Source organism: Nicotiana tabacum, chromosome 10 (assembly GCF_000715075.1).
Source record: "Nicotiana tabacum cultivar K326 chromosome 10, ASM71507v2, whole genome shotgun sequence".
Taxonomy (NCBI): Eukaryota; Viridiplantae; Streptophyta; class Magnoliopsida; order Solanales; family Solanaceae; genus Nicotiana; species Nicotiana tabacum.
This window is the reverse complement of record NC_134089.1, coordinates 29,398,119-29,411,854: the sequence shown is the minus strand read 5'-3', so window position 1 is coordinate 29,411,854 and position 13,736 is coordinate 29,398,119. Positions and strand designations below refer to the sequence as shown.

The 13,736-nt window shown below is 34.0% G+C and overlaps 1 protein-coding gene and 2 non-coding genes across 3 annotated transcripts; 2 read left to right on the top strand and 1 right to left on the bottom strand.

Moving 5' to 3' along the window:
- Positions 1-2,190: 2,190 nt before the first annotated feature.
- Positions 2,191-2,262, top strand: TRNAD-GUC (transfer RNA aspartic acid (anticodon GUC)). The gene has a single exon. It is a non-coding gene; the product is annotated as a tRNA-Asp (tRNA).
- A 1,152-nt stretch (positions 2,263-3,414) lies between these two features.
- Positions 3,415-3,489, top strand: TRNAK-CUU (transfer RNA lysine (anticodon CUU)). Its single transcript has one exon. It is a non-coding gene; the product is annotated as a tRNA-Lys (tRNA).
- Positions 3,490-5,921: 2,432 nt separating this feature from the next.
- On the bottom strand, positions 5,922-9,194 carry LOC107797888 (uncharacterized). Its single transcript, XM_016620811.2, has 6 exons — positions 8,952-9,194; positions 8,138-8,222; positions 7,323-7,483; positions 6,559-6,619; positions 6,415-6,471; positions 5,922-6,196 (listed from the first exon to the last, which is right to left on the bottom strand). The coding sequence occupies exons 1-5, from the start codon at positions 9,066-9,068 to the stop codon at positions 6,455-6,457; spliced, it is 441 nt and encodes a 146-aa protein (XP_016476297.1). The 5' UTR covers positions 9,069-9,194; the 3' UTR covers positions 5,922-6,196; positions 6,415-6,454.
- Between the last annotated feature and the right edge of the window lie 4,542 nt (positions 9,195-13,736).

Genomic DNA, 13,736 nt, shown 5'->3' with positions numbered 1-13,736 from the left:
TTCGTAAATTTTCAGTCAAAAAACTATTAAAAGTATCATAAAAAGATGATAGAATCATGAATGATGTTTGATTAGTATTTTTTCTTTGTTGAAATATGACACTAATTAGCTATATCATAAAGAGGAGACTTCAATGCCGCGTCACTTCTCTTGAGACGAAGATTGTATAAATATACATAGAGAACTCTCTCTCTTACACACACACACTATAGTAAGAATAATAACTAAAAAGAGAAAGAAGATTTTTGGAAATTTACGTAACATAAGGAGAAGAAGAAAAGTGTTTATTTGTCAGGTTTAAAGTGAAAAATAATGGAAGGAAAGAATGAAATAAAAAACAGAAAAAGTAGAAAGAAATTGTACCATGAAACTTGAAAGAGGGGGAAGAGCAAGAATTTACTGAAAGAATGAGAAAGGAAAGGAAAAAAGAGGAGAAAATAAGTAAAATTGAATATGCTACCATTTATTTTTCCTGTCAGATAATTAGAAGTTTTTGATTGCTACATGTTACGATTAGAACATGAGGGGAAAAAGGGATAGAGATACAATAGAAAGAAAAAAGAAATAAGGAAGAAAAAAAGAAAAAGAAAAGAAAAAGCGTTAGAAATTTGAGACGAGATACATTCAACTTCAACTGAATTATATTCATTTTTTTATTTCTTATCTCCAACCCCCCCCCCCCCCCCAGTAATATCAACCTCATGAAACATAAGTAATAATAATCCATACTAAATAACAATATAATAAGGATATCGTGGAGTAAGAAGAGAAGGCGAATAACATTTCATAATTGTATCTTTAAGCTTTCAATATTAATATTTGTTTATTTTTCTGTTATTTTTTCTTTATATTCATAAATATTTAGTTGTTTTCATATTTAACCCGAAATGTTTCTCATATATGTTTTCTATCATAGGATTATTTCGCGCGGGCATGTATGCTAGTTTTCTTTATGTAATAGTACTTTCTTATACTAAAAGCATCCTGGCTCTTGCGTGTGACAGGAATTGGAATGAGATGATTTTCTCACCTAAAGGGGTCGTTTGGTAGGAGGTATTAGGAAAAATAATGCAAGCCTTAGCTTTATACATTGCTAATATCTTGTTTGATATATTTTTTCAACATGTGTATAACCAGTACTTGTATTAGTTATACATCATATTTGGTATTATCTTATGTATAAGTAATGGATAGAAAATTATGGCATTAGTAATACCAAGGCTATTAATGCATGCATTAGTATGGTTAAAGATAAAATTATCCTTAAAGTCCCTTAAAGCTATAGAATATGGAGGGTATTTTTGTAAACAACTATTTTTCTTAAAACTTATACAATGCATTATAATTTTAACACACTACACCAAATAGTAGATAAGAAATAATACCTGCATAACTAATGCTTGCATTACTAACTCATGCATTACTAATCCATGCATTAGTAATACACCTTATTCCGCACTATTCTTATACACCCTAACAAACGATCCCAAAGTGTTCAAAGCGCAATTGCATTCCTTTGCTCTAAGCTAATTCTGAAATTTGAATGAGCAAATAATATTCTAATAGTAATTCACAAAATTTGCTAGGAAATTGTCTAATAAAGTTTTAAGATCGAAATACTCATCATTCAAAATGGGCCGTGCAATGATAAACCTCTGTTTTGATATTTATAACAAGTAAGGATAAAGCTTCTTCATGTTTATCTCAAAAGGGAGGTACTTTTATGCTTAAAGATACATATGAAGGAAAACATTTTGCATATAAAATGTTTGGAAAATCATCTTTAGAATTATTTTCTAGTGTTTGGTTAAATGAAAAAAGAGTTAATATATGGTACTCGTACAAGGAGTAGTATAAGATACAAAGATAGTATTTTGATGATATTTTTTACTATTAAAGGGTGCCAATAATAATCAAACAAAATGATTGATAAGAATATTGAAATTTTTATAAAAGATTATGACTTGTGTCTCTAAGTAAAGGAAGTCATTCTTTTATAGTTTTGGTCGAAAATACTTTTCTCACAATTAAAAAATAATAAAACACACAAATATTCAGTATTCCATCTCATATCATTATAAAAAGTATATTAAAAACTTAAATCACTATCATCGTTAAGCTGTTCGAGTGTGATGTTATGTTCGAACTGAGTTTGATAATAATAATAATAATAACTGATCACAACAGCAAGTCGTTGTAGTATAGTGGTAAGTATTCCCGCCTGTCACGCGGGTGACCCGGGTTCGATCCCCGTCAACGGCGTTTTTTTTTTTTTTTATTTTTTATTATTATTATTACGATTGGTTGATGTTTTCTCATTCCTCCAAGGCACAAGTAGATAATTTGCTGTTCTATCAACTAGGAAACTTTTTCCTCACTATATACAGAGAATATGTGCCTTCTCTTCAAGTCAATCTTTATATTTTCCTTCTTCCTTCTCTATTTTGGTTGAAAGGACAATTTCTAAAGTCAATCTTAATGCACTGGAACTTTTGACTTTGGATTTCCATCCAGTAACTAATTTCAGTTTCGTTAGACGAATAAGTGCGAAATGTAGAAAATTCCTAGTTTTAGAATACCTAGTTTGTCACTGGAACAAATTATTTTATTGAAAACTGAATGAAACCAGTATAAAAGGAGCGGAATGAATATTCAGAATTTGTACATCAATCCCAACTAATTTGGAATTGGAGCGCAGTTATTTTTGAATTTTTTAAATAGTGTTTTTTGATGGATTTTGTTAAGGTCTTGAAGAAAGAGTTTAATGAGCTAAATTAACTCTTGACTCACCTCGTTGTTTGAGGAAATGTTGAGCTATAGTTCGTAATTGACAAGCCATATTGGAGGGAGTTCGATCTTGTCTACTTATGATGATTCCCACTCAACAAGTATAACTGGTGGTGCAACATTTATATTGCTTTCACTAGTTGAAGTATCAAAACCTTTCGACTAAAAAACCTTAAAACAAGAAAGAAAATATTGTACCATCCTCCAGATGTTTTCATCCATTGGATATACCAAAAATATTCATGATCGGAAGGAATATTTAAGGTAACCTTTGTTGGAATTAAGAGAAGATAGGATTCAGCTAACCAATTGTGTAAATGCTAAAATATAAGACCCTGGGGCTTGATCGAGTGTTAAGAGCGCATGGTGTGATGTGTGAATTAGGTGCATGTCACGGGTTCGAATCAATATCTGGTATTTAAGTGAAGAAAAAGAAAAGGATGAGCCTATTTTCTATCGAGTCTAGAACATGCACCAGCTGATCTCTTATTTAATTTAAAAAAATTCTACAAAAAATGATTAAAAGCACCATCGGTGCTTGCTCCATTAGGATCTGGAGGTGTGCAGATAGTAGCGCCTTGTTGGAGTGCAGATCCAATAAACATTCTAAGGCTTTTGTTTCAAGAAGCCCGTCCAGTTCAGTTGGTAGAGCGTAAGGCTCTTAACCTTGTGGTCGTGGGTTCTCGAGCCCCATGGTGGGCGTTTCTTGTTTTTTTGCAATAATCAAAACATCCATTTTTCTATTAGGGGCAATATCTTAATCTTCAAATTCTAAAATATAATTCATCTTTGGATATAATTCAATGGATGAAAAAACATCCATTTTTCTATTAGGTGCAATATCTTTACCTTAATCTTCAAATTCTAAAATATAATTCAATATTTATTGTCGCTTACTGTGTTAATTATGTAGGGTGTCGATAAAAACAACAAGAGAGCTCTCTAGTCTCTGACCAAAGGTTCAGAAAGGGGTTCAGAGTATTTGTATGTTTATAAAAGTTTTTCATTAATGTTAGAATTTGAAGACTAAGATAAATTGTTTCCAAATTTAAAAAGGGGTCATTTTTTTTGAACGGATAAAAAAAATAAGTTTACATAAATTGGAACGAAGAGAATATAAATAGCTCTAATTGAATTTTTCTCTCGTCCTCATTTTAACCTGTCTTTTTCTAAAGAAAACTTTAGTGGGGAAGGAACAATTCAGTTAAAGTTATCCACAAAGGATAAGTCCGTTTTAGACGGTTAGTCGGTCTACAAAACAATAGATAAGAAATTGAAAGCACGAGATTCCAACTGTAACATTTGTATTTGTCACCAATCTCACAAAATAGTTTTTAAGTATTTGAATGGGAACAGATAATGATGTTTGGTTTTGATTGGACAATGAATGAACCAAGAAAAGAACCAAACAACCCTTTCACGCGACAATTAAAGATAACAAAGTAACCGAAATAGTGTCAAAAAGAAGTCCCAAGAATCAAAAATATCTATAGATAAGGTCATCTTGAATAATACCCATAGAAGAAGTACAACAGTAACATCCAAATGTTCTGGCCAAGTCTTTTCACCTTATCAGAACTGACACTTTAACCACCAGAGAACTGAAAAAGACTCTTGTGGCCCTTAGTTGAACGTGGCTTCATCTCATAAGATGGAGGATCACGGCCGGAGCTAGCATAAAAAAAGTATGGGTTCGACAGAAACAATAACTTAGGGTGTATTTGGAAAATATTTTTTAATTTTCTCATGTTTGGTTGGTTTAAATGTTTTAGAAAATATTTTTCCTATCAACTCATTTTTTTCCAGTTGGAGGAAAATATTTTCCCTTCAGAAGGGAAAATATTTTTCAAAACTCCTTCTCAAGCTTTCCACCCTATTCTTTTTTTACCCTCACCAATCCACCCCACACCCACCCACCTAACCCCACCACATGCCCTCTCTTCAAAAAAGGTTTATTTTCGTCACCACCCACCCATCCCCACACCTCACACCCCCACCCCGCAAAAAATAAATTACTTTTTTTTTGTAATTTTCAAATTTCTATTTTTTTCTGCCACCCCCCCCCCCCCCCCCACCCACTCTTTCTTGCACCCCCAACCCCTTCCTCCACATCAACTTTACTATTCCCAGGATTTTATATATATATATATATATATATATATATATATATATATATATATATATATATATATATATATATATTCAGTTTTAGTTTTTTTCATCTTTGGATTTACAAGTTCAAAATTTTACAAGTTCCAAAGTTATGAGTTCGGAGGTTTATGTGTTTCGAAGTTTACGGGTTTAGAAATTATAAAGTTTACGGGTTCGAATTTCGCGGTTTCAAAAGTTTTGCGGTTCAGAAGTTTATGAAATTTGTGGGTTCGGAAGTCTATGGCTTCATGTTTATTGTATCAAAATGATTTATGAATACTCTTGAGAAAATATTTTCCTATTTGCGTATCAAACACCAGAAAATGAATAAGTACTACTTGTTTTCCAAGAAAACATTTTCTTGGAAAACATTTTCCATGGAAAACATTTTCCTTTATACCAAACACACCCTTAATCTCATAAGTTCGAGGATCAAGGGCGGAGCTAGCAAAGAAACTATGGGTTCAACAGAATCTTAATTTCAAATTCTAAATTTGAGAATCACATACGGTTAAATAAGCAAACAGTTCTCAGATAAATTCGTGAACTTATTACGAAGATGATATTGTTCTCACTGTTTCTATTAAGAATCACATACAGTTTTCTAAGTAAACAGTTCTCAGACAAATTCTTGACTTGTTACGAAGATAATATTATTCTCACCGCTTCTATTGAGAATCACATAAGATTTTCTAAGTAAACAGTTCTCGGATAAATTCTTGAACTTGTTACAAAGATAACATGGGGCACATTCATTGGATTTGATTCGACGGTTATATGAATGGACGGAAAACCAATTCTACGAACCACAAGATAGTTCTTGTGAAGTCGCAATCTTTTTGAATTTGACCACCATACATTAATAAACTCATAAAGCACCGTTAGATATGATATTATGAACTTCAGAAAGTATATAAAATCATATTTAATTTTCTGCAAAAGAATTTACGTATTTGAGATGTATTGAAGCCAAAAAATTAATAGTAATTACTAAGAGCGCAGAATTTTATGGTATAAGCTACTTAGTTCCTAAACAGAACGTTTTTACATTATAAAGTATGTGCATAAGGTCTATAATCCTTTACAAGGAAAGTAAAGAGAAAAACACCTAACTACAATAACAACATATTATATTATAATAATTATGATAATATGTAGGTCCAACCAACTAAGGGTCATATTTAGTTAATTACTAGTAATCATCCATCTTTAATATGGACTATAGATAACTGCTTCTCTCTATATTAATCTTAACTTCCTGCCAGAAGACAAATAAGATAAATTAGAACAAACAAAAAAAACATATAACCTGATAAGTTCAATGAAAATAATTAAGATAAGAAATTGAAACCAAAAAAAAAAAAAAAAAGAAACTTGCAATCTGTGGGAGCATTGATAAGAAAAAGAGTAAAAGACCAAAGGTACTCGATCTGATCAATATTTTATTAGATGAATAAAAGCAAGTCCGTCATATACCTAGAGTAAATGTAAAATCCTTGATATAGGTAGCGAGATCTCAGTAATATAAAGACCCTGCAAAATGAAAAACCATGATGTATTGATGAAAAAATGAGATGAAATTATACTAATTTAACAATTAAAGCCGCTATATATATACACCTTGCCACCAGTTTCCTCTAGACGCGCTGCCAGAATCATCTTCACCATTATCTTTGTTGAACTGAACTCAAAGGAAATAATAGAAACATCAGAATGAGCAATGAACTCATTGTTTTCGACTTGAACTATGCGTGTGCATATATATACAAAATTACAGACAATTTATATACAGTATATATACCTACGAACACAATCCCTATGAACCTACTGACTCTGAATCTGAATTTGCCTCTAGATACTCCTATCATCCGGTTTAAGAAAAACACTTGCTATTCTAAAGCTATACCGTCTTGTTAGGAGCAAATATATATATATATATAAAGTTGGGAATTGACAATCATGTGGCACCTCTTATATGCTAGAATAGCCATTTATCTTTTTTCTCCTTTTTTTGGCTCTTTTTAATGCTTTTATAGTTTTTAGTTTGTCAAAGTTTTGACAAGAAAAGAAGATCATTTTAAAGTACACAAAGGAAGTAGTTACTCAATTATTTAATGTTCTTTTGGTTACATGAACTTTCGTCATAGAAATTAGTGAAGTGGATGATCATTTACTAGAGAACAATAATTATTTTTAAAAAATGTGGATTAATAATATGGAGCATTTTGGATCTAATTGGAGGTATATATTTGCGTATATAGATTAAAATATAGGTATATCTTAGCTATTTATTGGTTTAATAGGACCGCGCAAAGCGCGGATAAATTGACTAGTTTAAACACTAAGGCCTTATATCCTTTGCATATATGAGATTATGTACTCACAGTTGTGTAGGTAGAGTTCTGGTTATTTTGGGGAAATGAATAGACATCTTGGCCGCCATAGTATATTGATGAGCTAAGATGGCATGGCTGTACTTTTTCATTCTGATAATATGAATTTGTCTGCTTATTCTGTGCAGCTTCATTGCTAGGCGTAGTACTTCCTGCAGAAACAAAAATTGCGAAGAATTTGATTATTTGATATACAGAGGAAATCATTGTATTCCTCACACAAGTGATGGAAAGCTTATACTATATATCATTGAAATTCAATCTCCTTTTTCTATAGACCATACACAATACATAGTTTAATACAAGAAACTAGCTGGGATTGAAAAGTGAAAGCTTTTGAAAACTAGTGTTAGAAACCAAGCCAGCAAACTAAGAAAGATCTCATTCTTATGTATCTATCCTACACCTGAAGAGAAAAAGCCTTTAGTGGTTAGCAAAATTCCCTCTCGTAAATAATTAAGTAAATAAAAGTATACTTTTTCGCTTGATGAGATAGTCAAATACTTCAACATCATATCGGAGAAGCCAGATGACCTAATTCAAGTCTTATCGCCACCCATCATTAAAAAGAATTAGTTCATGTGCTTAGCCTATGAAAAAGAATAAGGATCACATGTGCAGGGTCATGTTAAAGACATAATTAAACAAACGGGAAATTGTATTATGTTCGCATACTTCAACAAGATTTTCACTGTGTCGCAAATTAAAGTGAAAAATAAACCTAAGTTGTAAAAACTGATCAGCATCTCACCAATTGCTTTGATTCCAAACAAATTCCTTTTCTCAAAGCTATAAGGATCACTAACCTGAATATCCACCTTTAGCATTTCTTGCCTGAATCACAGGATCTTGCTTCGGTTGAACCGTCTCCGAATGTACCGATCCATGTCCCTTAAAAAGGAAAAGGAAAAGGAATTGAGGTACATGAGAATGTAGCAATATGAGATGAAGAATAGAACATTCTCATCAAAATTCTAACGTCGTTTGGCATCCTTATCTCACAAGAATAATTACCTATGTCAAAAGGCATCACAAAAGTACACCAACAGAATATAGCAACTTCAATTCAATTCTTGTCTAAGATTCTGTCTGTCTGACTTCAAAATTCTCAAATTGAGCAAGCTCTTTACCAAATAGGTCAACTTTTAACCTAAAAATCCAACAATTCTTCAGGGCTACAATCCCCAAAGCCCCACTCTTAATTTTTTTATCCTTTTTTTCAATTTTGCTAATGAACGTATGTGGTTATATTTGGTTACAACAACAACAAATCCAGTTTGATCGCAACATGCGGGGTCTGGGGAGGGTAGTCTACACGCAAACCTTAACCCTACCTAATGCAGATAGAGAGGTTGTTCCCAATAGAACCACGGCTCAGGAAGAAAAAGAGGGAAGCAAGAAAGGAAGAAAGACGGAAGAGAAAAAAAGGGAGAGATAAAGGATTAGTAGTATCAACACGAGATACCATTAGAACTAAAACATTAATCAAATGTTAGTCATTGAGATGATTAACCAATCTGTGAAAAACAGAGCAAAATGAAGGGAAAAAATGCATAAACACCCACAACACAAATTACCATAATTCATTGAAAAAATTATTGAAAACCTAAAAATTCATACCTTAGAAGGAGGTGGGAAAATGGAACCAAAAATCCCAGAAGTTGAAGAAGCAGAAGACTCCTTAGAACCAAAAAGATCAGAAGTAAATGAAGAACTCGTTGGCTTTGTTCCTTCCATTTTTCCCTTACAAACTCTTTCTTGAAATATTAATTTGACGAGATTCACCTTAGTTTATATAGGAAAACCACCGTCAAAAGAAGGATCAGATAAAACGTAGAGGCCCACAACTTTTTCTCCTCAGAAACAAACAGAAAACAGAGGAAAAAAGGAAAGAATAAAGAGAAAGACACGTGAAAAGATGGGGTGACGCAAAGAAAATTAAACTTTAAAAGAAAAACTCAAAAAAATTTGCCTTAGCGTTTTAAACTGTCTCAATCGAACACAGAGGAATTTGGTATTATTATGTGAAAAAAGTTTGAATGCTTTGATTGTTAGTTCATCTTTTTTTTCTTGACCGACGATTATGTTTTGTCTCTCTCTTGTATTCTATTTTCTGCGAGTTTTAGGTTGTTCAGTTTCGGTTACACGGCGTTATTTTCTGAAATAAGACATACCTGTCGGAAAATCGATCAGATTGACGCCACGTGGATCAATGGATCTGCCCGAATGGGACCAACTATTGTACTCCCAATCTTTTATCGCCACGAATTCCATAGTCCTTCATAAGTTCATAACCAATCCCGAGAATTTTTATTTTGTATCTCATACAATTTATACTAATTGTAAGAGAGTCATTTTTATCTTACAAATTTGTGAATCACAATTTTATACTTTTGGGTCCACAGAAATCTGGGTCCACAAAATTGTGAGACAAAAAAGTTGTCTCATACAACTGACACAAAATAAAATTTTCCACCAACCCCCCTCTCTCCCTCCTTTTTTTTCCTTTGTTTTCATTCCTCTTCTTTTTTTTCGAGAAAAAATATACTCTCTCCATTTCAAATTAGACGAGGTACTTTTCTTTTTAGTCTGTAAATGACATATTTCTAAATTTGGAAACAATTCAAGTTTAAACTTTTCATTTTACCAATTTTACCCTTAATGAGAAGCTTTTATAACCACACAAATGTCACGTCCCACAAAGCTTTTACCCCTTAAGCTTTTAAGACCACAAGTTTTAAAAATCTTCTTTTTTTTATTAAACTCCGTGCCGAGTCAAACTACTTCATCTAAATTGAAACGAAGGGAGTACTATCAGTGATAATTTGAGGTGGAAATGTAATAATTTTATCTATTGCCTTTATAATATTTATATTTATTTTATCATATTTATATATCCATAGGTTATGAAAATTCACAAAGAAAGACAGAATGAACAAGCTCAAATTATTATGAATAGGTTTTTCTCATGATAAATAAGTATGGACCCATTAGCTCATAGCAATGGGATCAGCTTTCCCATCTGTACTTGTGTGAGTATAAAATAAAGTTAGCTTCTTTTTGTTCCTATGAACAAAATTATTCCATTGTTACTAACAAAACTATTTTATAATCGACGAAACAAGAGTGGTCTTATGACAACCCGACCAGTCGTCTCATGAGCTACCACTCTATTTTATCCATTTCTACTTCTTAATGCTTTGTATAATGGTTCTATATGTGATCGGGTTGATTAGTTAGGATTCGGAAAGGAATTGGTAAGGTTTGAGACACTTAGTCTCTTTTGAGGATGGTTAAGTTGGAAAAGTCAACCAAATGTTGACTTATGTGTTAGAGGGCTCGGATGTGAGTTTCGATGGTTCGGTTAACTTCGGGAGGTGATTTGGCACTTAGGACCATGATCGGAATGAGTTTTGGAAGTCCAGAGTAGATTTAGGCTTGAATTGGCGAAAATGGATTTTTGGCGATTTCCGGTTGGTAGATGAGATTTAAATATAGGGATCGGAATGGAATTTCGAGAGTTTTAGTAGTTCCATTGTATCATTTGGGATGTGTGTGCAAAATTTTAAGCCATTCGGGCATGATTTAGTTAAGTATTTGATCAAAAGCGGAATTCGAAAGATTTTGGAAACTTAGGCTTGAATCCGATGTGTTTTGGTTGATTTCATGTTGTTTGAGGTGTTTTGAAGATTGGGAAAAGCTTGAATAAGGTTTTGGGATATGTTGGTGCCTTTGGTTGAGGTCCCGGGGGCCTCGGGTGAGTTTCGGGTGGTCAATCGGATTATTTCTTGATGTTTAGAGTTGCAGATTTTGGTTTCAGTTGTTGCAGGTATTTTACTCTTCGCGTTCGTGAGTGGGCCCTCGCGTTCACGAAGAGTCAGTTGAGTAAGGTGGAATTTAAGACTTTCCGTTCGCCAAGGGCTAAGTGTTTGTGCATCGTGTTCGCGGGGTGGTGTCGCGTTCACATAGAAGAAAATGGGCAGCTGAGCTTCAGTGGATTTTATTCATCGCGTTCGGGAGAGGCGGAATGCGATCGCGAAGGTTAGTCTGAGCAAAGTATCGCATTTGCGATGGGATGTCGCGATCGCGAAAGAGGAAAAATTGGTCAAAGTTAATTTGTGCTTTGCTAATGCGAGGCTTTGACCGCGTTCGCGAAGAAGGATTTCAGGCCTGGGCAGAAGGTTTAAAAGGTCGTCTTGTCCACAAATGTGGGATTTATTTCTTCCATTGTTGGTCGTTTTTGGACCTTTTTAAAGGGTATTGAAGAGGGATTCAATGAGAATCACTTGGAGGTAAGAATTTTGGACTTAAAACTCGATTCTAATGCGAAATCTACCTAATAAATCATGGAATCTAAGCCTAAAATTGAGAAATTAGGGCTTGAGATTAAGAAACTTTAAAATGAGAATTTGAGGGGTCATTTGGACTCCGATTTCAGTGTTCTTGGTATGTTTTGACTTGTGAGAGGATAAGGATTCCGTTGATGTGATTTTTATTGAGTTTCGAAATGTGGGCCGGGGGGTCGGTTTTGGTCAATTTGGGATTTTTGGTATTATTTGATTGTTTTCGCTTGGGCTTCATTCCCTTAGCATATTTTGACGTCGTGATTCTGATTTTGGATAGATTCGACGTGGAGGCCGATTCGAGGGGCAAAGGCATCACGGAGTAGTATTTTCACTGGTTTGAGGTAAGTAACCATTATAAATCTGAAACTAAGGGTACAAAATACCGCTATTTGACTTGTGTTGAAAAATGCGGTGACACACATGCTAGGTGACGAGCGTGTGAGAGTGCACTGGTAGGGATTGTGACTTGGTTCGTCCCGTAGCGACTACTAAGTTGCGTATTTGATATGAAATCTTATATTATTCCGTACTTTAGTCATTTATACTGTATTATGGGATGTATGCCATGTTTGGGGCCTTGTGCCGACCTGTTGAGACCCTTAAGAGTATTTTTATTATTTTTCCTCACTTTACTTGTTGAAAGCATATCCTCAGTCATGTTTTACCTGTTTAAATGTTTAAAACTGGTTTTATCACTCCACTTCTGAATGTAAGGACTGTTTGGATTGAGTTCCCTAATTTCTACTGGTATGCCCGAGAGGTTGTGAGGTTAATGACTCAGAGAGGTTGAGAACCTAATGGTGAGAATATCTATATATGTGTGAGTTATAGATCGGGATGCACATCACAGCGATATATATATATATATCGGGCTACGTGCCGCAGCGATATGACGTTTGGGCTGTAGGAGCCCCTCCGGAGTCTGTACACCCCCAGTGAGCGTAGTCGACTATAAGTTACGGATCGGGCTGCATGCCGCAGTGGTTACTATGATTTCTATGATTATGAGATATTAATGAGCCTGAGTGCTGAGAGTGGGTATTGCGTGACGAGAGTGAGTCACGAGTGACTGAGAGGCTGCTCGAGAGGCCATATTCTGAGTGATACCTTGCTCGAGGGGCCCAGTTATGATATTTTCACTGATTTCACTCTTCTTTTAAAAATAGCCTCTGTTGGAAAAATTGCTAAGTATATGATTTCAAGTGTTTAAACTGAAGTTGATAATTTTACGATGAAACTGGTTTTAAACTGTGAAATGGATTTGTTATCCTGTTGTTTATTCAATTATATGATTTTTAAATGCTCGTCACTACTTTCATACCTTATTTACTCTAGTTACTTACTGAGTTGGCATACTCACGTTACTCCCCGCACCTTGTGTGCAGATCCAGGTGCCCGAGTGGTAGAGTGAGGGTCCTCAGCTGATCCAGAGGTTGCCGAAGATTTTAAGGTAGCTGCATGGCATCCACAACCCTGTTTTCCCCTTCCTATCTTGTTCGTTTCCGCATTTTCTAGTCTTATGTTGTATCAGACAGTTAGTTATGTAGTAGAGGCTCTAGACTCGTGACACCAAATATTTGGGGCTGTGTAGTTCATGTTTATTTGACTTCCGCTTATATTTTGTTGTTTTTAAACACCTATTATGGAAATTTGGTATTTAAACTGTGTTAGAAAATGGTTTTATAAAAGGAATTTATTGTAGTTAATGGTTTGAATATGATAGGCGCCATCACGACCGGATATTTGAGGTCATGACAGGTCTACAGGATAGCTATATTATAGTTAACTAACCTTATGAGCTATAAGTCAGATAGGATATAAGATTTTAGCTTAATGAGTTTAAAATTTTAACTCTTTATCATTAAATCCATTACATGTTTACCCTCTTTTGATTCTTTGAAGATTTGTAAAGAATTTTTCTTTTTTACTTTTAATTTATAGTAGTATGGAATTATCTTAAGAATCTGTGTTGTTTGCTAATCCCTAGTTTATGTTGGAAAAAGCAGCACACCTTATAACCTGTTTGGCCAAGCTTCTAAAATCTGTTTATTTTGAGAAA

Excerpts from the sequence above, each read along its gene's own strand:
- LOC107797888 (XM_016620811.2), bottom strand. The coding sequence starts at position 9,068 with ATGGAAGGAACAAAGCCAACGAGTTCTTCATTTACTTCTGATCTTTTT. Across the intron at positions 8,223-8,951 it reads TTTTCCCACCTCCTTCTAAG|GGACATGGATCGGTACATTC; the intron begins GTATGAATTTTT and ends TTCCTTTTTAAG. Across the intron at positions 6,620-7,322 it reads AGAACTCTACCTACACAACT|TTCAACAAAGATAATGGTGA; the intron begins GTGAGTACATAA and ends CTTTGAGTTCAG.